Consider the following 23,447-nt stretch of genomic DNA (forward strand, 5'->3'; position numbering starts at 1 on the left):
AGTTTTACTGTTCAGGATATAATTTATGCAGATCGTATAATATTTCACTTCTACAACAGCAGCCAGTATTATGGTGGGAAGAAACCGGGCAGAGCCCTTTGGGATATTTCGGTTTAATTTTTGTGTGTAACCAGCTGTGCTGTGAGATTATGATTTGTATGGGAAAATTATGAACACTGGTATTAAGGTCTCAGAGCCTAGGATCTACTTTCACAAAACTTTGCATTTCTTCATCTGAACGGTAAGTGTTCATAACTTTTTCTAGAAATCACATTGCCTTACCTATAACCCAGGTAAGGTCATTTACAAAGGAAGATATGAGAAATCTGACCTACAAAGTTTTGCGAAAGTGGCCCCAGTTTGCCAAGACTTATGCTACAGACATACTCTTAGACGTCACATACAAGAATATAACACTATTCATAAAGATACTTTTCAGAGATGTCTGCTTTGTGAGTTCACTTGACATGTTTGCTGTATTCCTAGGATGCCCCGGGAGAAGCTTTGGCTATCAGTGTCTTTCCATGTGTGGTGGTTGTCGTGCCAACACGACATGTGACTCTGTGGATGGACGGTGTCTTGATGGATGTGTAGATGGCAGGAAAACTCAGTTCTGTAATACAAGTAAGTCAATCTGGGCCTAGGTTGACTTGCGATGGTAAGCAACTGGGCCCAGCTCGGCCTACATGTATATGTATAAGTGACACGTATATCACAAAGTTTGACAAAACCTTGTAATCGTGAGCAGCTGGGGGTGTCTGATCAGACTCAGTTTTGGTGCCTGTATGTCGACTACAACTGGCGCCAAGTATGAGCAGATACTTAGCAACGTGACTGTCATGTGACCTGTTTTCATGGTGACGGTGCCCATCTGCACAGTGGGTGGATGTAATTGACACAATACCTCCTCGTTATTCTGCTGTTCATTGATCTGCTGTCATATAGAACCAATTACAAGCTAGATTTAACATCTGGGCAGTACAAACTTTAAGACTAAGGACTGCTTCTGTGGTCGGATATAAACTGTATTGACGATCATTTGCCTGTATGACGTGAGCATTGAGCACCTTGTGGAAGGTCAGTATGCGGATCTGTGATTCACATCAGTTACTCGCCCAAGTGCAGTGGTTTTATAAGTCTCTGCAGTGTTGGTTTCAGCCACCCATTTTTTAAGCTGACAACTGTTGTCTACAGTATTAAAGTGAAATATTAATACTGAAACAGAGTATTTTTGGTGTTAAATTACAATAAATCAAATCACATATCAAAAATCTAGTGATTATTCTTGTCTAGCATGATGCCTACTCAGAAACCCGTAGGTGTGTTTAAAGTCAGCTTTACGTACTGGTGCTTTGCTTTTTCAGCCTGCCCTGGAGGCACCTGTGTTGAAAGGTGTGGGCAGTGCATCAACAGTGAACCGTGTGACATCAAGTTTAACACAGGCATTTGTGAGAATGGTTGTGAACCAGGTTGGAAGACAGAACTCTGTAATGTGGGTAAGCTATCATTAAAATGCACAGAGGGTTCCTGGCCTTCAGACTACATGTATGAAGGGGGTTGATGTTATGGATAGATGGTAATGGCTTGCTGCCACCTCAGCTGTATTTCAGGGATGTCATGCCAGTATTTCGTGATGTTGATGTCAGCTGAAGACAAGAACACCATGTATCCTAATACCTCAGACTTGTGGAACATGAAAGAGCAACTTTCAGTCCAATTTTTTACACTTTTTAAATTTGATTTTGGAGACAAAACTACAGTGGTTTAGTTGGGTTGTTTCAATTCTTCATCATTCTAAACAGAGAGCAACTTCCAGTTCAATTTTTTACACTTTTTAAATTTGATTTTAAAAGTGGTTTGGTCAGGTTGTTTCAGTTTTAATCAGTCTACACAGAATAATACCCCCAGAATTTGCTTGAATGAGCACCTTGCAAACATTTGAAAATGTTGAAGAAGTACAGTAATTCCGTGTGTAGGTAATGTGTCAGTTCAATGCTCTTACTGTTGTTGGATTATAAAATGATGTAAGGTATAAACCTGAAGAAAAGAAGTTTGTTTACAGTATTTTTTGTCTTGGAAAAAAGGACAAACTGGCTAAGTCAGTGATCTCAAAGATGGACGAAGTTGTCACCCCTGCAAGTATAGTTTGTGTTTGTTATACTGTGAAATGAATAAACTGATGCCTCTCATTTATGTCCAGCCTGTCCAGCCGGGCAGTATGGGAAGAACTGTCAGTCCCGGTGTGGAAACTGTGTACCTGGTACAGTGTGTAAACCAGACACTGGCGAGTGTCCAGAAGGGTGTCAGCGTGGTTGGGTGGGCAGCAACTGTGATATCAGAGATGGACGTGAGTTATCTCCCTTTAAATCACATTTTGCTTAAAAGTACAACATAGATGCTCTGGACTCCTCAGATAATGCAATATTTAGGATATCATTTTCTCAGTAATCACCTTTAAAACACACATTATGATGCATGATGCTGAATGAATAACATGTCACATTTATTACAAAACTGTTTTCACCAAAGTTGCAGTGTTGAATGATTGTTTGTGAATTTCAGCGGAAGAGCCTTTGCCTGGTGGCAGCAGTAATACTAATGGTGGTAATAAGACAGGAGTTATTGTTGGGTGTGTGATAGCAGCCATTGTCATCCTGGCCGTAGGACTCCTACTGCTACTCTACTACAAGCGGTTAGTAACACCTCATTTTTTACACTCGTCTGTCTAGGAAGGTGAGGACTATTTCTGTGGTCCCTTTCTGTGCGTCTGTCTGTACACCTGCATACTTTTGTTGTGCAGCTAATTTGTCCTCTACATATATCAAATGATTATTATAGATTTTAAGAAACCTCCCTCTGCCTCCTTAGAGATCTCCCCCCCCCCCCCCCAAAAAAAAAAAACGATTATTTTTAATTCCAAGGTGCCCTATTGTCTACTTTACTGGATTGTGTAAGAAATGTTATAATATTAAATGAGTTTAAAAGTAGAAAGGGCTCAACAAACCAACCGGTGTGACCAAGCAAAATATGTGCAGTTTTTACCTGATCTGTGATAGTGATCAGTTGTGTAACCACAACTGGTCAGTTTGGTATTATTGCCAAATCGGGACTGGACCAGGCTGGAACTTCTGAGCTCTAACCTATAGAAAAAACATTACCAAGAAAGGTAGCAGCAGCACCTGCCAGAATTGGATTTCCATAGGGGCCTCCATGGCTGAGGTGGTTATCATGCCAGCAAGGCACAATGACCCAGAAGCCAGTGCGGTCGCTGTGAGTCCAAGACTGGCAGCAAAGTGTGGATGGTCATGGGTTTCCCCTAGGCTCTGCCTGGTTTCCTCACATTATATGCTTGTACACCAATCAAATACAATGTAAAGAAATAAATGTATTTGCATATACTAATATTTGTAAGCATCTGTGATCCCCAACATCGCTCTTTTTTTCGTTGATTTTTAGGAAGAATGCCAAACCCCGAGATGAGATGCTACCTATTACTCGTCTTAATGGTGACCTTATTAATGGGCGGGAGAACCCTGGATTGTCAGGGGAGCCAACTGAACGCTCCCCAGGTAAGCCTCTCACATAAAGCTATTGTACATGTTTATTTAATTTTTACACCAAGTAATTAAAATGAGATGAGTGGAAGAAAAACTGGAAAATTTCCACAGTCCCCCTGATTTCAGTTTGGTCTCTCCATGATCCTACTACCCAGTGTAAAATTGAAAATGGTCTGGACAAAAAAATTTAAGAGAATAATAACATTATGAATTATAAACCATTCTCTGAACACAGACAAAAATAGTCTTTGGATGAAAGATTTGTTGAGAACATATAAATTTTTGCTTGCTCAAAGCTTTTACTTTGCATGCCTCGCTTGAATTGTAAAGTGTAAATTTTAATCTTAATATTATTGGGTATCTTTGATGTTTTGTCAATCATTAATACATATGTGTTTCCAGATGGCAATCATAACATGACCCCTTCAAAAGTCCCGCCTTTACAGTTGTTGGGAGGAGCCACAAGCCCCACCCAGATCAGTGCCTCCTCTCTCATTACCATATCACCTATACCTGTGGGCGAGCTAAAGGACTTCATTGAGAGCAAAAATAATGCTGAGTTCGGGTTTGAACCAGAGTTTGATGTAATTATTAACTTTCATTAACGTTGTGTAAAATTTGAAAGTACTTTTCTGTTTTTATTAAAGAAATTTCTCTTCTGAGGCTCAGATTTTTTAGTTAATTGTGTAAAATGTGATTTACAGTTTATCTCTGTTGATTATTTTTCTCATTTAATAAGATAAGTAGATGTCCCTCCAAAATACATTCAGATGTATAGCATTTCAGCGATACTTGTTTCTTGTTACAGATGTTACCTGTAGGAATGATGACTTATGCAGACATGGGCACTCTCCCTTTCAATCGTCCAAAAAACAGATTCCAAACCATTGTACCTTGTAAGCATTCCCACACAGGTGTAAGACTTTATCCTAATGAAGTCAGGCAGGTTGTTACGACAGCTGTATAATATTATTTATTATTCATTTTAAGTGGTCCCATAATAAATCTACATGTACATGGCAAGCATGGCAGTAAGCATAATGAAGATTGGCATGCTCTTGTTGATGAGACACAAACAATTAATTTTAATTTTATTATAATTTAAGCCTTTGTTTTTAGACTAATAGTCCAGTCTGTCTGTTCAAAAACACTTAAAGAAAATATCAAACAAGTATTATTAAGGGAGATCTGTTAATTGAAGTATGGTGTATTTAATATTTGATTGTGTTGATGCTACATGCTTTATGGGTTTATAAGTCAAATTTTCCTGAGTACGGCATAAAAAATAAATGAAAGAACACTTTTTTCTTCACCTGTATTTCAGATGACTATAACCGTGTGATTTTGGATACACCTGATGGAGACCCTCTCTACCAGTACATCAATGCTTCCTATGTAGATGTAAGTATGAAGACCATTCATTCCTAAGACGTCCTGTGCCATACTTCAGACTTCTCATGATTTTAAGCAATTTTTTGACTGGGTACAACTGACGTGTCATCAAACAGAAATTGTTCTGAATTCCATAATCACTTTAAAATATGCTACTGTAATTCTTTACCTTTTTGCATGTTTGCAAGGTGTTTATTTATTTCATATTCTATGAACACTCGATAAAGTTTTTGCACATCTGAAATTGCCCAGTCCAACTGATGTTGTTTTGTCACCAAAATGAAATTAAAAATGTGCATAATTTGCACTGACAGTTGCTCTTTCAAATGTGAAAAGCTTGAGGAATTATGGGACTTCTGTGTATTATTACCTGTAAATCTTGATTAATGCGATGTCCAGTCAGGAAGTGTTTTAGAGAATTGAGTTTGGGACAGAAGTCAACCATAACATAATACCAGCCAGATGTATGAGCTATAAAGCTGGTGTGTGACCCGTGAGCCTCTCACCAATGTGGTCGCTGTGAGTTGAAGTCCAGCTCATGCTGGCTTCCTCTCAAGCCATACGTGGAAAGGTCTGCCAGCAACCTGAGGATGGTTGTGGGTTTCGCCTGGGCTCTGCCCGGTTTCCACCCACCATTATGCTGGCCTTAGTTGTATAAGTGAAATATTTTTGATTATGGCATAAAACACCAATCAGATAAATAAATAAAACTGATGTGTCTTCACTAATAAATCAGACTGACAGGAATGATGTTCAAATTAGTATTAATAATTTTTTTTTTTTTTTTTTTTTTTGATTTGTGTTTTACGCCGTACTCAAGAATATTTCACTTATACGACGGCGGCCAGCATTATGGTGGGTGGAAACCGGGCAGAGCCCGGCGGAAACCCACGACCATCCGCAGGTTGCTGACAGACCTTCTCACATACGGCCGGAGAGGAAGCCAGCATGAGCTGGACTTGAACTCACAGCGACCGCATTGGTGAGAGACTCCTGGGTCATTACGCTGCGCTAGCGCTTTAACCGACTGAGCCACGGAGGCCCCAGTATTAATAATATTTTATTATCTGTCATTCAACTGACATGTTGTTATTCATTATTTAGACGTTCACTTTAATAACAAAGTTTTGTTTGTATATAAACCCGTTGCATGTGCAACAAGCTGAAAACCGTTTGTAACAGTGTGAGAAGAAGAGTGCTAAACATGTGTTAATGCCTTTTCTTTTCACCATTTTCAGGGATACAAGAAAGGCAGAGCCTACATTGTTGCTCAAGGTAAGTCATTTTTTCAACACTTCAGCGGACAGATTTTCATGGAAGGAACAAATTTCAAATGGTCATTTTTTAAAACACAAAGTATAACAAACTATTTGATTTGAATTAAATGACTGATTGGTATTTTACACCTTAATCAAGAATATTTCACCTATACGACAGCAGCCAGCATTATGGATTACATACATACGTCTAGGGAGGTACCAGCTCTGCCCAGTTTCCTTTCACCATAGTGCTGGCCGCTGTCATATTTAGGTAAAATATTCTTGAGATAGGTGTAAAACACCAATCGAATAAATAAATAAAATAAAGTCATTTTTATGCTCCAAGAAAAAAACTAAGAAGGCATTTTGTACCTTTTAAAATATAAGAACCAAACATGTGATTATGGCTGTTCTTTGACTGCCTGCTGTTTTGGTGATGTTTGTCTCTAGCTCCTGTGAAGACAACAAGCTTTGACTTCTGGCGGATGATCTGGCAGGAGGACGTTGGTAAAATTGTGATGATCACCAAACTGGTGGAGGCTGGAAAGGTAAGTGTGTACAGTGTGCCAGGTAGTCCAGACTGGATACCAGCATGGGGGGTCAGCTTTGTAGATTTGCGAAAAATACCTTTTATTTTTTTAAATGTTTCAAAATTTCATTCTTTATAAACTAGTGAAAATTTAATATTAATTTTGTGTAATATGAGTTGGGTCAGATAGACAGTTTAAATATTAATGTTGAATATTATTAGTTTTCACAGAGACTTTATGCTGAGATTTAATGTTATTGCCCTTTCTTCTGTCTTATTAAAACCTTGTCCTTTTATATTCAGCCTTGTATCTTCTGTTCTGACCTTTGCCCTCTTCAGTTCTGTGGTGTTTAGTGGTGTTTATATTGGGATCTCGTCCATATTTCAGGTGAAAAGTGAGCAGTACTGGTCTGACTTTGACACGCGGTCATTTGGCTCCTTCATAGTCCAGCTGGAGAGTTCTGTAGAGTTAGCAGACTTTACTCTAAGGACCTTCCTCGTTTATAATGCTGTGGTGAGTTTGCCAGAGTTTAGTGAACAAGGTCAAGAACTAAACTTTCACTTGAGTGGCCATTAGCCTTTGTTGCCATTTAAATGAATGCAGTGTTGAATAACTACTGTGCTTGTCATGTCCTTTTTTTGTTCCATTCTGGTGTAAGCACCAACTTTTCAGTGACAGTGATGGTTGTACATTGTTGACATCTTTGTTCTCATTTTCAAGTCTGTATGGTTTGCAACTTCTTGATGTATTTAGAGTGACCTTTCTCATGCAGCATTTCACAGCACCTTTCTCACGAATAAGAAGTGTGATAGTGTCTGATCTGAGATGTTGGGTTGAATAAATCAGGAAGTTAGAATCCATATTATGCCTTTGACTTGATTCATCAACAATTTCTAAATGGCAGTTTGATCAGTATGACAAGGAATTGTCATGGTGTAATTATGACAAGGAATTGTCATGATGTAATTATGACAAGGAATTGTCATGATGTAATTATGACAAGGAATTGTCATGGTGTAATTATGACAAGGAATTGTCATGGTGTAATTATGACAAGGAATTGTCATGGTGTAATTATGACAAGGAATTGTCATGGTGTAATTATGACAAGGAATTGTCAAGGTGTAATTATGACAAGGAATTGTCAAGGTGTAATTATGACAAGGAATTGTCATGGTGTAATTATGACAAGGAATTGTCATGGTGTAATTATGACAAGGAATTGTCATGGTGTAATTATGACGAGGAATTGTCATGGTGTAATTATGACGAGGAATTGTCATCGTGTAATTATGACGAGGAATTGTCATGGTGTAATTATGACGAGGAATTGTCATGGTGTAATTATGACAAGGAATTGTCATGATGTAATTATGACAAGGAATTGTCATGGTGTAATTATGTCGAGGAATTGTTATCGTGTAATTATGACAAGGAATTGTCATGATGTATTTATGACGAGGAATTGTCATGGTGTAATTATGACAAGGAATTGTCATCATGTAATTACACATTTTAACATGTATTCTTGGCATTGATCTCAGTGACTGATGTTTTATTCCAGACGGAAGAGACTAGAACAATAAAACACTTCCACTTTACTTCCTGGCCGGATCACGGCGTCCCTCGTCACCCATTGGCTGTTCTGCTGTTCAGGAAGAAAATCGTTTCTGCCTCCACCTTGTGTTCAGGTCCCACGGTCGTCCACTGTAGGTGAGTGCCATTTGCTCACTGTAGGTAAGTGCCATTTTCTCACTGTAAGTGGTATTTGCTCACTGTAGGAGAGTACAGTTTGCTCAGTGTAGGTGAGTGCCATCTGCTCACTCTAAGTGAGTGGCATTTTTCCACTGTAGATGAGTGCAAGTTGCTGACTTTAGGTGTATGTCATTCACTGGCTGGCTCAGCTAGGAAGAGTCTCCTACTATGAGTGTACATGCACGTCTTGTAACATCAGCTAATCCCCCCAGCGTTTAATCCTCCAGAAAAATGGTGAAACAGGATTGTTTCTTGCTCTTGACGACATCCATTCTGTGATTACAAGGGAACACACCACAGCTAATGTTCAAAAATATGATAAATTACCTTAACTTACGCCCATGACTTGGCCTGATTCTGAGAGTTTTCCGTGCCTCTGAAAAAGTTTTGCTAAAGAATATTATGATTATTATATATGTGCTCAAGAATATTTCATTTGTATGATGTTGTCCAGCATTATGGTGGGAGGAAACTGGGGAAATCCGCGACCATCCGCAGGTTGCTGTCAGACCTTCCCATGTACGGGTAGAAGCCAGCAACATCTGTGTTCTGTGTGTTTCAGTGCAGTAATGGGGTAGATTGGCTATTACATCTGTGTTTTGTGTTGCAGTGCAAGGATAGGTAGATCTGGCTGTAACATCTGTGTTTTGTATGTTACAGTGCAGGAATGTGTCTGTCTGGCTGTTATATCTGTGGCCTATGTGTTACAGTGCAGGGATGGATAGATCTGGCTGTTACATCTGTGTTTTGTATGTTACAGTGCAGGGATAGGTAGATCTGGCTGTTACATCTGTGTCCTGTGTTACAGTGCAGGGATAGGTAGATCAGGCTGTCACATCTGTGTTCTGTGTGTTACAGTGCAGGGATGGATATATCTGGCTGTTACATCTGTGTTTTTGTGTTACAGTGCAGGGATAGGTAGATCTGGCTGTTACATCTGTGTTTTGTGTTACAGTGCAGGGATAGGTAGATCTGGGTGTTACATCTGTGTTCTGTGTGTTACAGTGCAGGGATAGGTAGATCTGGCTGTTACATCTGTGTTTTGTGTGTTGCAGTACAGGGATAGGTGGATCAGGCTGTTACATCTGTGTATTGTGTTACAGTGCAGGGATAGGTAGATCTGGCTGTTACATCTGTGTTCTGTGTGTTACAGTGTAGTGATGGGTACATCTGCCTGTCACTTCTATGTTTTGTGTGTTACAGTGCAGGGATAGGTAGATCTGGCTGTTACATCTGTGTTCTGTGTTACAGTGTAGTGATGGGTACATCTGCCTGTCACTTCTGTGTTTTGTGTGTTACAGTGCAGGGATAGGTAGATCAGGCTGTCACATCTGTGTTCAGTGTGTTACAGTGTAGTGATGGGTACATCTGGCTGTTACATCTGTGTTTTGTGTGTTACAGTGTAGTGATGGGTACATCTGCCTGTCACTTCTATGTTTTGTGTGTTACAGTGCAGGGATAGGTAGATCAGGCTGTTACATCTGTGTTTTGTGTTACAGTGCAGGGATAGGTAGATCAGGCTGTCACATCTGTGTTCTTTATGTTACAGTGTAGTGATGGGTACATCTGCCTGTCACTTCTGTGTTTTGTGTGTTACAGTGCAGGGATAGGTAGATCAGGCTGTCACATCTGTGTTCAGTGTGTTACAGTGTAGTGATGGGTGCATCTGGCTGTTATATCTATGTTTTGTGTGTTACAGTGCAGGGATAGGTAGACCTGGCTGTTACATCTGTGTTTTGTGTTACAGTGCAGGGATAGGTAGATCAGGCTGTCACATCTGTGTTCTTTGTGTTACAGTGTAGTGATGGGTACATCTGGCTGTTACATCTGTGTTTTGTGTGTTACAGTGCAGGGATAGGTAGATCAGGCTGTTACATCTGTGTTTTGTGTGTTACAATGCAGGGATACGTAGACCTGGCTGTTACATCTGTGTTTTGTGTGTTACAATGCAGGGATAGGTAGACCTGGCTGTTACATCTGTGTTCTGTGTGTTACAGTGTGGGGATAGGTAGATCTGGCTGTTACATCTGTGTTCTGTGTTGCAGTGCAGGGATAGGTAGATCTGGCTGTTACATCTGTGTTTTGTGTGTTACAGTGCAGGGATAGGTAAATCTGGCTGTTACATCTGTGTTTTTGTGTTACAGTGCAGGGATAGGTAAATCTGGCTGTTACATCTGTGTCTTTGTGTTACAGTGCAGGGATAGGTAAATCTGGCTGTTACATCTGTGTTTTTGTGTTACAGTGCAGGAATGGGTAGACCTGGCTGTTACATCTGTGTTTTGTGTGTTACAGTGCAAGGATAGGTAGACGTGGCTGTTACATCTGTGTTTTGTATTACAGTGCAGGGATAGGTAGACCTGGCTGTTACATCTGTGTTTTGTGTTACAGTGCAGGGATAGGTAGACCTGACTGTTACATCTGTGTTCTGTGTGTGACAGTGAAGGGATAGGTAGACCTGGCTGTTACATCTGTGTTCTGTGTGTTACATATCTGTGTTTTTATGTTACATTGCAGGGATAGGTAAATCTGGCTGTTACATCTGTGTTTTTGTGTTACAGTGCAGGGATAGGTAAATCTGGCTGTTACATCTGTGTTTTGTGTTACAGTGCAGGGATTGGTAAATCTGGCTGTTACATCTGTGTTTTGTGTTACAGTGCAGGGATTGGTAAATCTGGCTGTTACATCTGTGTTTTTGTGTTACAGTGCAGGGATTGGTAAATCTGGCTGTTACATCTGTGTTTTGTGTTACAGTGCAGGGATAGATAGACCTGGCTGTTACATCTATGTTCTGTGTGTTACAGTGCGGGGATTGGTAAATCTGGCTGTTACATCTGTGTTTTTGTGTTACAGTGCAGGGATAGGTAAATCTGGCTGTTACATCTGTGTTTTGTGTTACAGTGCAGGGATTGGTAGATCTGGCTGTTACATCTGTGTTTTTGTGTTACAGTGCAGGGATTGGTAGATCTGGCTGTTACATCTATGTTCTGTGTGTTACAGTGCGGGGATTGGTAAATCTGGCTGTTACATCTATGTTCTGTGTGTTACAGTGCAGGGATAGGTAGACCCGGCTATTACATCTGTGTTCTATGTTACAGGGCAGGGATAGGTAGATCAGGCTGTTACATCTATGTTCTGTGTGTTACAGTGCGGGGATTGGTAGATCAGGCTATTACATCTGTGTTTTGTGTGTTACAGTGCAGGGATAGGTAGATCTGGCTGTTACATCTGTGTTTTTGTGTTACAGTGCAGGGATAGGTAGACCTGGCTGTTACATCTGTGTTTTTTTGTGTTACAGTGCAGGGATAGGTAGATCTGGCTGTTACATTGCTCTGGATATTCTAATACAGCAAGCTGCCAGAGAAAAACGCGTAGATGTCTACAACACTGTGGTCAGGCTGCGACAACAACGTGCTAACCTCATTCCATCCTTGGTAAGTAGAGCCGTCAAGTATGAGTGTAGACCATGTAAACTTGTTTTTGTTTGTTAGTTTCTGTTTACAATCTGTCAAATTATTTCTCGGCTTAAAGGTTTTGTGCTACATAGTATAATGTATATGAACGTGCATATTAACATATTTTACATGGGGTGTACAATATGGAATAAATTGTATATTCTCCAGTATTAGGCATTCTCACTGTGAGATTTTGAAATATTTTGTTCTTATTACAATAAAAAAATTCCTAAGTCTAGTAGAAAAAATGTTGGTAAATTTATCTGGGCATATTTCACATAATCCTCTGAAGAACTTTTATAATATACACCAGAAAAAGATGCGACAGACATTGGGGATGTAAATCTTATAAAAATAAAATTACGTTATTGTAGTTAAAATACTATATGCAAATGTGATGAAAAAAAAAAAATTGTTTGTGTGAAGGTGTGCTCAAGTGTGAACTAATTGTAGGTTGTGGTTTTTTCCATTTTTCCACGTTTTTTTCTCTCATGTAAATGAGATGTTATGAATGGGTAATAAATCTGATAATACAGATTTTGTATCATTATATTGTGGCGTGTTTTAGGAGCAGTATGTCTTCTTGTATGAAGCATTGCTTGAGGCGATCTGGTTCGAGGACACAAGTATATCACAGACAGAGTTCAAAAAGAAATTTCAAGAATTGGTAGAGGATGACGAATCTGGGATGAGCAAACTTCAGGAAGAGTTTGAGGTATGTCTTGTTATTGGGGTGGTAGTCATCATACAGCTTGTCATATTCTATTGACACCTGTCAGGTTTGAACAACCTTCAGGAAGAGTTTGACAGTTTGAGGTATGTCGTATTACTGGGATGGTAGTCATCATACAGCTTGTCATATTCTATTGACACCTGTCAGGTATGAACAACCTTCTGGAAGAGTTTGACAGTTTGAGGTATGTCTTATTATTGGGGTGGTAGTCATCATACAGCTTGTCATATTCTATTGACACCTGTCAGGTATGAACAACCTTCTGGAAGAGTTTGACAGTTTGAGGTATGTCTTATTATTGGGGTGGTAGTCATCATACAACTTGTCATATTCTATTGACACCTGTCATATTCTATTGACACCTGTCAGGTATGAACAACCTTCTGGAAGAGTTTGACAGTTTGAGGTATGTCTTATTATTGGGGTGGTAGTCATCATACAGCTTGTCATATTCTATTGACACCTGTCAGGTATGAACAACCTTCTGGAAGAGTTTGACAGTTTGAGGTATGTCTTATTATTGGGGTGGTAGTCATCATACAGCTTGTCATATTCTATTGACACCTGTCAGGTATGAACAACCTTCTGGAAGAGTTTGACAGTTTGAGGTATGTCTTATTATTGGGGTGGTAGTCATCATACAGCTTGTCATATTCTATTGACACCTGTCAGGTATGAACAACCTTCTGGAAGAGTTTGACAGTTTGAGGTATGTCTTATTATTGGGGTGGTAGTCATCATACAGCTTGTCATATTCTATTGACACCTGTCAGGTATGAACAACCTTCTGGAAGAGTTTGACAGTTTGAGGTATGTCTTATTATTGGGGTGGTAGTCATCATACAGCTTGTCATATTCTATTGACACCTGTCAGGTATGAACAACCTTCTGGAAGAGTTTGACAGTTTGAGGTATGGCTTATTACATACATAGTATATTGCAAGATGCTTCCACATTTCACAGCTAGTGCACATGTTTACAAGTAAGGGATCACGTTGCCAGGATATGTCAGTGGTCGCAAATAGATTCACACCTTTTAACAATAGTCGTACGTCTCAGCACGTCTCCTCCGCTTAGTCCAGTGGAGAGATTGTCGTGATCCCTCCAGTAGAGGCTTCCAAGCGTGCTACGAGTGGTAGACAGTTGACGTTTGGTCTGGGCAATTTAATGGCTGCCAGAAGTGTAATTTTACCATTCAAGACTTAGTAATGTCCTCAGTAGTAGAACAAATTATTAAAGAACACAACATTGATATGTATATGTGTGCTTCCTGTATTTCGCAGCTACTGGAATCCGTGAAGCCAGTGCTGAAGGAGTCTGAAATCCGCTCTGCATTAATCCCTGAGAATGTGGTCAAGAACAGACATAAGGACATCCTTGCAGGTAAAACAACCCTGACTAAAGCCATGATCTCGCATACTTATTTATAATTTTTGTGCTGTGTTGCAGTGCTCTCAAGAATATTTCTCTTGTATAACGGGCCTCAGCATATGTGGTGGGTGGAGGGAACTGAGTAAAACTTGAGGGGTGGCGCTCCACCTCTCACCCACCTGGTAAAGTGCTCGACAGTGGTCTTCACTGAAAGTAGTGAGCCAAGCCAATGGGACCTCCTGTGAGGAAAACCCCATTAGATGGCTCTTCCAGCAAGGCCTCTAATCCCATTAGATGGCTCTTCCAGCAAGGACTCTAATCCCATTAGATGGCTCTTCCAGCAAGGCCTCTAATCCCATTAGATGGCTCTTCCAGCAAGGCCTCTCATCCCATGTAGATATAAAACAAATCTCAGCCAGCCGTGTTTCAGGGTTAGTTGCTCATCCTACAAATAAATGATCACGTAACATGATCATCCTGATGTGGTCATATGTTCAAATCCAGCTGACATCTGATGACTCTTTGTGGCAAATATGTCACGCACAGTGATGCAGAGGTTTCCCCTGCGATTTAACACCTACTTTTTCAAATTCAATACTTTTTTCCAATTTTGCCATAACTATGGAAATTATGGAAATGCACAAATCAGTTTGACAAATAGAAAATACTATATGCTTGTTCAGTTAGCATGAGATCATTACTAATGGGTAACATTGTAAATGACCTAAAATTGCGTCCTTGATGAAGTTTTGTACCTGTTTTTTGTAAGTAGATAAATGTAGGTGTTTTGTAGGCTGCTGGGATGGTAGGATGATACCTGAGTTTTGGCAGCAAATCTGATACTGTGACATTTAATTGAGCTTTTAATGCAATTTGGGGGGCGGGGACATTTTAGGTAAAATACATGTACAGTATGTTCTAAATTTGTATTTCATACTTGTTTATTTACAATTTATGTTGATAATGCATGGATGATATTCTCTGGTTTCAGGAGACCAGCATCGTCCATTTTTATCCACCCACCATGCTGGCAGCACAGATTACATCAACGCTGTGAAAATACCCGTGAGTATTACACAAAGATCTAACCAAAAACTCCTCATGCTGTAAAATATTGGTGAGTATTACACAAAGATCTAACCAAAAACTCCTCATGCTGTAAAATATTGGTGAGTATTATACAAAGATCTAACTAAAAACTCCTCATGCTGTAATATATTGGTGAGTATTACACAAAGATCTAACCAAAAACTCCTCATGCTGTAAAATATTGATGAGTATTACACAAAGATCTAACTAAAAACTCCTCATGCTGTAAAATATTGGTGAGTAGTACACAATACATACTCCATACACCTCATGCATCGCTCTCTACATTCGCTTTCATCACTGCCACCACTAGCAAATTTTGTACAGAAGTATTGAACAATGTCAAGGTCACTAGGGTCACAGTGTTGAGGCAGGAGGTGTGGTCGGAAACCACTAAAACTCTGTCTAAACCTTTGGTTATTAGAACACCATATACACCAATTCACTCTCTGTATCAAAAATATCTCAAGATGATTGTAACCAACACTAGTAGTGGTGGGGGCCTCTGTGGCTCAGTCAGTGTGGGGGCCTCCGTGGCTCAGTCAGTGGTGGGGGCCTCCGTGGCTCAGTCGGTTAGCACGCTAGCGCAGCGTAATGGCCCAGGAGCCTCTCACCAATGCGGTCGCTGTGAGTTCAAGTCCAGCTCATGCTGGCTTCCTCTCCGGCCATAAGTGGGAAGATCTGGCAGCAACCTGCTGATGGTTATGGGTTTCCCCTGCGGCTCTGCCCGGTTTCCTCCCACCATAATGCTGGCCGCCGTTGCATAAGTGAAATATTCTTGAATACAGCGTAAAACACCAATCAAATAAATAAACAAATAGTAGTGGTGAGGCTAAGAGTAAATAAGCCTACACATGTACGTGCATAGCACAGACTCCAAAGACCAAACTTGGCTGCTTGGAGTTCGATAGAAATTCATCTTCATAGTGTTTATAGACATGGTTTTATCAATTGCCGAAAGTTTTGATATAAATATGGTGACAACTGGTGTTGAGGAAAACTATGAGATTTCACAACTGTAATATTATTTTGTGTACCTGTCATTACAGAGTTACCGACAGAACACAGTATTTTTCATCACAGAGGTGCCATTACCATTCATCGTGATGGATTTCTGGCGCCTGGTTTATGACCACACCTGTAGTACCATTGTGCTGCTTGGAGACATCAATGTTAAAGATAAGGTACGTCAGTTAACCTGTAGTACCATTGTGCTGCTGTGAGGCGTCAATGTTAAAGATAAGATACATCAGTTAACCAGTGGTACCATAGTGTTGCTGGGAGACATCAATATCAAAGATAAGGTACGTCAGTTAACCGGTGGTACCATCGTGCTGTTGGAAGACATCGATCTCAAAGATAAGGTACATCAGTTAACCTGTAGTACCATTGTGCTGTTGGGAGTTGTCAGTATCAAAGATAAGGTACATCAGTTAACCTGTAGTACCATTGTGCTGTTGGGAGTCGTCAATATCAAAGATAAGGTACATCAGTTAACCTGTAGTAACATGATGCTGCAGTGAGGCGTCAATATTAAAGATAAGGTAGATCAGTCAACCTGTGGTACCATTGTGCTGCTGGGAGTTGTCAGTATCAAAGATAAGGTACATCAGTTAACCTGTAGTACCATTGTGCTGCTGGGAGACATTGATATCAGATATAAGGTACATCAGTTAACCTGTGGTACCATTGTGCTGCTGGGAGTTGTCAGTATCAAAGATAAGGTACATCAGTTAACCTGTAGTACCATTGTGCTGCTGGGAGACATTGATATCAGATATAAGGTACATCAGTTAACCTGTGGTACCATTGTGCTGCTGTGAGGCGTCAATATTAAAGATAAGATATATTAGTCAACCTGTAGTACCATTGTGCTGCTGGGAGACATTGATATCAAAGATGAAGTACGTCAGTCAACCTGAAGTACCATTGTGCTGCTGTGAGGTGTCAATATCAAAGATAAGGTAGATCAGTCAACCTGTGGTACCATTGTGCTGCTGGGAGACATTGATATCAAAGATAAGGTATGCCAGTTCACCTGTAGTACCATTGTGCTGCTGGGAGTCATCAGTATCAAAGACAAGGTACACCAGTTAACCTGTTTCTACCATGATGCTGCTGTGAGGCGTCAATATTAAAGATAAGGTACATTAGTCAACCTGTAGTACCATTGTGCTGCTTGGAGACATCAGTATCAAGTATAAGGTACACCTGAGTCTCAAACTGTTTACGTGTTGTTGTATGCCTGAGTGCTACTTGTAGACCTATTGTACATTGTGGATTATAGTAAATGACCTCAAACGTGGCCCAGGCTTATGTTGTACTATTGATCTTAGATACCTGTGGGGGGTTTGTTTAGAAGGTAGGATGATGTACTCTACTGGAATGATGAAAGTGTCAGCACCAAATGTAGGTTATTTACCACATCTAACAGTTTTGTAAGGTGTAATTAGACCAGGATAAAGCAAGCCAAAAGCCTGAATTTGGAAGCGTTATTTCCCAGGTAAAGTATCGTCAAGATGATTTTATGATGTTAACAGATAATTAAAATATATACATGTGTGTGTGAAAATTAAAAATTTGTGTTTTTCACTTTTTTATGTGTGTAAAACAAAGGAAGTGTTGTTGTTTACAGGCTTGTGGTGTGTACTGGCCTGAGAAGATAGGGACTGTGCATATGGAGAGGTTCACTGTAGAACTGGCCTCCACAACAATGCTGGACCACAACATCACAGAGAGACAGCTCAAACTTAACGTCTTACAGGTACATGTACTTAAACATACATGTAGTTCTCACTTCTTGTGGGGCCGTGGTGAGGATATGTGTGTGGCGATGGTTGACAACAGTCGTGTGGCCAATTGCGCAGTCTGACATTTCTTGGTCACTTGTCTTCCAACAATATGGTGTGCATATCTGTACATCACATGGGGGAAATTTTGTCAGTAACTTGTCAGAAGTCGAGGTAATAACACTGGGTACTCCAGTTTCCTCCACTTAAAACTCTCTGCCATAGTACATGTGTATACATGTGAAAATTTGTCTAGCTAGATTCTACTTTTGTCTTGTCCCTGACTCCACTTTTGCCTTGTCCGTGGATCCAATTTTGTCCTGCCCTGACTCCACATTTGTTTTGCCCTGGACTCCACTTTTGTCTGGCCTTGTCTGCTCTTTTGTCTGGCCTTGACTGCTCTTTTGCCTTCCCTTCACTGCTCTTTTGTCTTGCCTTGACTAATCTTTTGTCTTGGCTTCACTGCTCTTTTGTCTTGCCTTGACGGCTCTCTTGTCTTGCCTTGACTGCTCTTTTACCTTGCCTCAGACTCCACTTTTGTCTTGTTCTTGACTCCACCTTTGTCTTGTCCAGGACTCTGCTTATCTTGTTCTTGCCCTAGACTCCACTTTTGTTTGGCCCAGACTCCACTTTTGTTTTGCCCCAGACTCCACTTTTGTCTTGCCTCAGACTCCACTTTTGTTTTGCTCCTCACTCCACCTTTGCCTTTCCCCTCACACCATTTTTATCTACCCCTCACTCCACATTTGTCTACCAACAGGGTATCAAGAAACAGCGAATGGTGAAGCAGTTTCACTTCCCAGACTGGGCGTTGGATCAGGGTCTACCCGAGTCACGGACGGCACTGCTCTACCTTTTACAGACACTAGGGAGTTGGCAGCAGGAGTGTGGGGCACAGCCTGTCATCATCCAGTGTTTGTAAGTAGGACATTAGCAATGAACAAATACTGATTTCTGCTCATTTATTTCTCTCCTGTTTCGTTTATTAAAATCATATTTAATGAAATTTTTCTGTTTTCTTTATCATGGAATTATTGCAATTTATTGAATTGCACAATAAAACTTCATAGTATACTCAGACAGAACTTAAACTTGATAGAGAGCTGTTAGAGTTGCCTGGGGGGAAGGGGGTGGGTGGGGGGAGATGTATTTATTCTTTGCACGATGATTACTGCTTCTTGCTGAAGCATTGCTTGTTGTAAACAAAGCTGCTAAGGGGACTGAGAGAAATAGTTACATGTAAGTGCAAAGAAGTGCAGTCACTTTTTAGAACCAATGAATAGTTATAGATCCTAACCGTGGCTAATGATTGGCATGTTGCAGGGATGGCTGTAGATGTAGTGGTGTCTTTTGTGCGATATATCTGCTTCTGGAGAGACTTCAGATTGACGGAGAAGTGGACGTGTTCTCCACTGTTCGGCTCATACGAGACGCCAGGCCACAATTCATCAAATCCTATGTGAGTAGTCAGCTCAGTAATAGCTCGCTGTCATCAACAAGTCAGCCGACAATTGCCAGATGCATGGTTAGAGATGAAGAGCCATTTTGCCCTTATTCTTTTAAATGAATGATAAGCAATTACATATTCATGTAAATACATGTATGGTTTTATAAGTTACTGGAAATTTACTAAAACCTCATTCCTGACAGGATAGGGTATTTTGTCTGATTCATAGAATCTGTTTGTCTTTAACAGAATGGTACTTGAAAGTTTTAAAGAACGTAGGATGGGTGATATAATACGGGGAAAATGTCTCACTACCAAAAGTAATATTTTAGGACATCTATTTGGCTCTAACATGCACTTCTTTGGGTGCAGTTTTAGGCAAATTGGGAAAAAAAGGGATGCACTGTAGATGCCTGTGGTAATTTTTTGAGTACAGTCTTTCTGACCCCTACAATACTGAGGAAAGTCTTTCCTTGTGCTACATCTAGTTAGTATTACCCAGTGTAATTTAAATAGCATTTCTGATATTTAAGTCTTTCTGTTTGCAGGACCAGTACAAGTTTTGTTATGAGACATTATTAGAACAGATAACAGAGGGTACAGAAGACATGGAAGAGTTGTGACCAAAACTAGCCGTCCTATAGCATCAGACAGGACCCTTGTCTTCACTGGAATCTCTTATGCTGTAAACTTGGCTATACAGGAAAGTTTTTCCTACAGAACTGTGATGCAGAATACTTGTTTGCCAAGAACTCTGATGCAGGAACCTTGTCTATGCAGTTTCACGGAAACAAGGGTATATGTACATGTACTTTAGCATGGGTGTCCTTCCAATAATAATTCTGCAAATCTTTTGTCAGAGATGGCAGAGTTGATGTGTATCTGGCTGTCCCTCATGCATTTATCGCCCTGCACACTTAGGGTTGTCAGATCAAGTTTGCAGAACCTAACAAAAATGACTCCCCATTGGTCCTGAGCATCAGTCTGTAAGCAGATTTCAAATCTGAGCAGCTCTTCTGTAGACTTGAGTGCCATGATGATCTTTGTAATATACTGGGTATGCTGAGCAAAGAATTTGTCTTATGTGCAGAAGCTGACCAAAACAGAACAAAGGGACACAACTGTGTGTATTGTACATGTTTTACAAAATTGGGTAGCATTTGGACATTTTGCTGCTCTCCCCTTAAGAGTAGCTCATGAGAGACTGCCCATTAGTCTCCAGTAGTCACCTCCCTTCATACATAATGAATGTGCTGTGATCCCTTAATTGGTGCTAGACATCTACACTGATTTAAATGCACATTAGAGAACTCTTTTCTCCTTGACAACAGAGAGCAAGTAGTCATGAGTCCATCACAACCACTGCATTATGCAGTTACTCTTGCAAGAACCCATTAGTGTGTGATCATGGATGTATGGGGAATCAAGGATTGCATATTTTATTCATTGTTTATGTATTCATACGTTACTCTGCACAAGAATAGCTGCACAGTTGAACCAAACAGAAATTTTAAGATCCTATTTTTTATGTATAGTTGGTTTTTGTTTGCACATGTACTCATGTACATCATGCAGGTACACCTGTGCATATTCAGCACGTGTAATAACCTGCAACACATGCAGGGATGTTTTTAAGGATTTGTGTTCATACACATTGGAGTGGAAGTACATGTATGAGGATGTGTAATATGCATGATGAGGATGTGTAATATACATGATGAGGATGTGTAATATACATGATGAGGATGTGTAATATACATGATGAGGATGTGTAATATGCATGATGAGGATGTGTAATATACATGATGAGGATGTGTAATATACATGATGAGGATGTGTAATATGCATGATGAGGATGTGTAATATACATGATGAGGATGTGTAATATACATGATGAGGATGTGTAATATGCATGATGAGGATGTGTAATTTGCATGATGAGGATGTGTAATGTGCACGTTGAGGATGTGTAATTTTTTGTGTACATGCAAGGATTCAATAACTAAGAACATAGTCGTGTAGGTACATGTAGGTGCACAGAGAGAGTTCAGGATGCATCCTTGTGCACGATATAAATAATCTGTGCCCCTTCATAAACTGTTGAGAGAGAGTACATTTATGTGGACAGTGAAATCTGTGTGCTCTGTGAGAACCTATGTGCAAACCAAGAACGTGGCTAGACATTTATGTGGACAGTGAAATCTGTGTGCTCTGTGAGAACCTATGTGCAAACCAAGAACGTGGCTAGACATTTATGTGGACAGTGAAATCTGTGTGCTCTGTGAGAACCAATGTGCAAACCAAGAATGTGGCCACACATTTATGTGGACAGTGAAATCTGTGTACTCTGTGAGAACCTATGTGCAAACCAAGAACGTGGCTAGACATTTATGTGGACAGTGAAATCTGTGTGCTCTGTGAGAACCAATGTGCAAACCAAGAATGTGGCCACACATTTATGTGGACAGTGAAATCTGTGTACTCTGTGAGAAGCTATGTGCAAACCAAGAACATGGCCACGCATTTATGTGGACAGTGAAATCTGTGTGTTCTGTGAGAACCTATGTGCAAACCAAGAACGTGGCCACACATTTATGTGGACAGTGAAATCTGTGTGCTCTGTGAGAAGCTATGGGCAAACCAAGAACTCGACCACACATTTATGTGGACAGTGAAATCTGTGTGCTCTGTGAGAACCTATGTGCAAACCAAGAACGTGGCCACACATTTATGTGGACAGTGAAATCTGTGTACTCTGTGAGAACCTATGTGCAAACCAAGAACTTGACCATACATTTATGTGGACAGTGAAATCTGTGTGCTCTGTGAGAAGCTGTGGGCAAACCAAGAACTTGACCATACATTTATGTGCACTAGTAAGTATCTTTGAGGATCTTCTACAGGCATATCTCTGTCCATGTGGAATGGGAATGAGGAGACCTGGAATAGCCTGGTTTGCTACACAGTGTATGCTGTATCAATGGTTGCCAGAGCCACTCTTCTCATCAGCTAGTTATACATTATTTTTGGTGCATGTTTTCTTTTCAGTCATCGCATCAACATGTTTAAAAGCAGAAGTGTTTTGCATTATAAAGTCAGACTTTTTTATCTACATATTCACTTACATATTTTATGAATGTAGATCGTTTCTGTGTTAAGGCCTGATGTTAGAGCACCCGAAAACAGGCACGCATCAACATCTTTATATCTACTCATGCATGCATATTTATATATTACATGTTTAATAATGAATTCACCTGCCATGCCCATTAAGGATGCATCATCCACAATGGTTGTGCTGTATGTACTTACTACATGGCAGGATATTTAACTTATATTAGTCAAAAGCTATTTTTTGAATGTATTTTTATGTGAATATATTTTAGGAGAAAGTGTTATTTTGAAACTACACGTCTTTGATTCTGTATTCTAACTTCCATTTTGTTTGTGTGATTACTTGATTCAGTCTTTTAGTTTCTCAATTGGTCATTTTCCATTTTTGCCTCATTTCTTCCAATATTCAAATTTTTTGTCTATAAAGATATTGTTACTTGTTCCTAATTTATTGAATTTTTAAAAGAAAAAAGAATGCACTCAGATGTAAACTAATAATTACCATTACAAAAAAAACAAACACTTTTACCGTTTACCGACTTTGAAATAAGATTTCAAGATTTGAAGTAGATTGAAATAACCTTGGAAGATATATTATTGGATTATGCAATTAAATGCTTAACTTTGACAGTCTGCACAAAGGTGAAGCTCTTTCCCCTTTACAGTCTGCACAAAGTTGAAGCTGTTTCCCTTTGACAATCTGCACATAGGTGAAGGTCTTTCCATTTCACAGGCTGCACAAAGGTAAAACTCTTTCCCTTTCACAAGCTGCACAAAGGTGAAGCTTTTTCCCCTTTACAGGCTGCACAAAGGTGAAGCTCTTTCCCTTTCACAGGCTGCACAAAGGTGAAGCTCTTTCCCTTTTCACAGGCTGCATGAAGGTGAAGCTCTTTCCCTTTCACAGTCTGCACAAAGGTGAAGCTCTTTCCCTTTCACAGGCTGCATGAAGGTGAAGCTCT

The 23,447-nt window shown here is 40.0% G+C and overlaps 2 protein-coding genes across 3 annotated transcripts in view; both read left to right on the top strand.

Moving 5' to 3' along the window:
• The window catches only part of LOC135469735 (multiple epidermal growth factor-like domains protein 10), a 40,284-nt gene extending 37,555 nt beyond the window's left edge, over positions 1–2,729 (top strand). The window contains exons 6-9 of the mRNA XM_064748306.1: positions 487–624; positions 1,365–1,496; positions 2,201–2,347; positions 2,563–2,729. Of these exons, the coding sequence (XP_064604376.1) occupies positions 487–624; positions 1,365–1,496; positions 2,201–2,347; positions 2,563–2,729 (584 nt within the window). The remainder of the gene's footprint in view (positions 1–486; positions 625–1,364; positions 1,497–2,200; positions 2,348–2,562) is intronic.
• LOC135470508 (receptor-type tyrosine-protein phosphatase kappa-like) lies at positions 576–23,354 on the top strand. Of its 2 annotated transcripts, none has more exons than XM_064749490.1 (22): positions 576–624; positions 1,365–1,496; positions 2,201–2,347; positions 2,563–2,692; positions 3,457–3,569; positions 3,960–4,141; positions 4,366–4,453; positions 4,882–4,958; positions 6,188–6,224; positions 6,659–6,756; positions 7,126–7,251; positions 8,303–8,451; positions 11,441–11,451; positions 11,800–11,924; positions 12,514–12,660; positions 13,962–14,061; positions 15,041–15,114; positions 16,188–16,322; positions 17,774–17,902; positions 18,688–18,845; positions 19,251–19,386; positions 19,923–23,354. In XM_064749490.1, exons 5-22 carry the CDS (start codon positions 3,482–3,484, stop codon positions 19,995–19,997), a joined length of 1,935 nt encoding a protein of 644 aa, XP_064605560.1. In that variant the 5' UTR covers positions 576–624; positions 1,365–1,496; positions 2,201–2,347; positions 2,563–2,692; positions 3,457–3,481; the 3' UTR covers positions 19,998–23,354. The 2 variants fall into 2 exon arrangements, with proteins under 2 accessions (XP_064605560.1, XP_064605561.1); XM_064749491.1 differs by lacking the exon at positions 11,441–11,451 and adding an exon at positions 11,639–11,649.
• The last annotated feature ends 93 nt before the right edge of the window (positions 23,355–23,447 follow it).

The sequence above is a fragment of the Liolophura sinensis genome, chromosome 7, assembly GCF_032854445.1.
Source record: "Liolophura sinensis isolate JHLJ2023 chromosome 7, CUHK_Ljap_v2, whole genome shotgun sequence".
Taxonomy (NCBI): Eukaryota; Metazoa; Mollusca; class Polyplacophora; order Chitonida; family Chitonidae; genus Liolophura; species Liolophura sinensis.